Source organism: Sinocyclocheilus rhinocerous, unplaced genomic scaffold (assembly GCF_001515625.1).
Source record: "Sinocyclocheilus rhinocerous isolate Xijiao unplaced genomic scaffold, SAMN03320098_v1.1 scaffold2063, whole genome shotgun sequence".
NCBI lineage: Eukaryota > Metazoa > Chordata > Actinopteri > Cypriniformes > Cyprinidae > Sinocyclocheilus > Sinocyclocheilus rhinocerous.
Genome location: NW_015636724.1, coordinates 147,870 through 150,073, shown reverse-complemented (window position 1 = coordinate 150,073; position 2,204 = coordinate 147,870). Strand labels below are relative to the sequence as shown.

At 40.4% G+C, this 2,204-nt stretch overlaps 1 protein-coding gene across 1 annotated transcript in view; it reads left to right on the top strand.

The window, feature by feature from the left end:
• The first annotated feature begins 246 nt into the window (after nucleotides 1-246).
• Nucleotides 247-2,204, top strand: part of LOC107748058 (proteoglycan 4-like) — a 59,643-nt gene continuing 57,685 nt past the window's right edge. The window contains exon 1 of the mRNA XM_016562710.1: nucleotides 247-420. Coding sequence (XP_016418196.1) covers nucleotides 408-420 — 13 coding nt within the window. The 5' untranslated portion in view covers nucleotides 247-407. The remainder of the gene's footprint in view (nucleotides 421-2,204) is intronic.

Below are 2,204 nucleotides of genomic sequence, written 5' to 3'. Positions count from 1 at the left end.
TGTGTGTGTGTGTGTGTGTGTGTGTGTGTGTGTGTGTGTGTGTGTGTGTGTGCGTGTGTGTGTGTGTGTCTGTGTGTGTGTGTGTGTGTGTGATAAAAATATGTATTATTATTATTATATAACATTACATATTAGCACCCATTATAATTATTAGTATAATTTTTTTGGTTATTATTTGTTTGTAATAATTTTGTCATCTTTTCATAGTTTTAGACGCTTTTCCTAAAACCTCAGTGAGCGGGCGCTGCGTGTGCTCGACTCACCACGGGCTCGCGCAGCTCGTGCACTTGAGTTGAAAACTTCTCCGCGTGCGATCGCGGAGCGCACACGAGACGCGTCGCGAACCAGCGCCGAGCGGTAGCTCACGGACCCCTGCTCCCGTTCCCGAATCAGCACCACCGCGAAACATGGACGATTTAGGTGAGTGTGAGTCGCTTTGATGTTTGACATCGGATAATCGCGAAAGGAGAAGTTCGACGCGACGCTAGAGCGCTGGATTGACACCGTAGAGGCGGATGGAGCGCGGTGCTGCTGCCAACGTCAGCGCGCGTCGATGCTCGACTGCTGCAGCAGCATGCTGAAGAACACACGCTCGCGCCTCCGGACGGCTGTTTAAAGCTGCTCGACGCGTTCTATTCATGTGTGTCCAGCTGTTTTGCTGTTGTGTTGATGCTGCAGTGTTGCAGGAGTCAGATCGAGTCATTCTTTACAGCTGCTTCCCTTGCAACACTGTGTGATTAATACCAGAGCATTACTAATTCAAAATCGCTTTGAGCTTTGTATGTGTCCCTAAATGCAGAAGCGTAGAGCATACTTTTATTGCTAATTATTGTGCATAGTTCCTGTCTGGTTGATTTTTAGTGCAGCTTCTGCAATGTGTCAACAACACAACAATTTGTCATTTTGCACCCGACCTCTAGACTTCACAAATACGCACTTAAAACTTTCTGTTGGGTTTGTGCATTTGATTACATTGGCTTTAATGGAGGAATCAACACACATGGGGTCTTCAGTACACTTTAATTACAAAATAAGCAATAGAAGTATTAGTTGTTATTGTTGCCAATTAACTAGTAGTGACGCACTGTAAGACAGTTGATCTCATAATCTTCGGTTGATGTTGTAACTTGTTGACTTGTTGCCCAGGGCAATGAGAAAATGAGCTGCAGCCTAATCTACCTAATCTCAATATTACTGCCTTGAGGCTGTTGGGTGGAGTTTTCATGAGTGGCATGTTGTTTAGTGAAGTTATTTTCGTTCATCTCTGACGACGAGCCGCAAGCATTTGTTTAGCTCAGAGAGTTTAGACATTAATGTGGGAACAGGGTCAGAAATGAACCAGGACTGGGGGCTGAAATGCCAACGTGAATGTAACAAAATCGCCTTTAGATATGGTGCATTCCTCTTTTTATTTGATATTTGTGGACTCTTAATTGAATTACATTTTTATCTATGCTTGGCTATTGTTGACTTTATTGCCTTTGCTGTCAGGTATTTGCGTTCACTTTGTTAGAAATTAGTTTGAGAGGAGTTAGTTTGACATTAATGGATGGCAGGCACAATGGAAAAATGAATTCCAGGAGGTGAATATCGTCCCTTAATTAAGTCCATTTCTGATGCTGCATGGGGAGTAAACCAGTTAACGTGTATTTAGTGTTGTACTTCAACTTTACACACCAGATTAGACTGTTGTATGTTAGAACAGTTATTCAGTTAACAGTTATGGTATAGCAACGCAAAAGGTCGTGGGTTCAATTTCCAGGGAACACACATACTGGTAAAAAATGTATACCCTGAATGCACTGTAAGTCGCTTTCAAAGCGTCTGCTAAATGCATTAATTAATTAAAAATTAATTAAAATTAATTAGAACAGTCTCACATGTGGGGTTTAAAGCATATGAGAGTCATATCATAGCTTGAGGAAATACTAGCAAGATGCCTTTATTGCTGAAAACTAGACTGTTTACGTGCATTGATTTTTTTTTCTCAGTCTGAATAGATTCAATCCAATTACAGATTCTGAATTAAATGTATAGGTTCCCTTCACACTAATAGCATTTAATGCCTGTCTTGAATTTTTTATTTTTTTATTTTTTTATTTTTTCTGTCTTTTTATTTAAAGGCAAGGCAAGGCAAGGCAAGTTTATTTGTATAGCACATTTCATACACAATGGTAATTCAAAGTGCTTTACATAAAATAAAA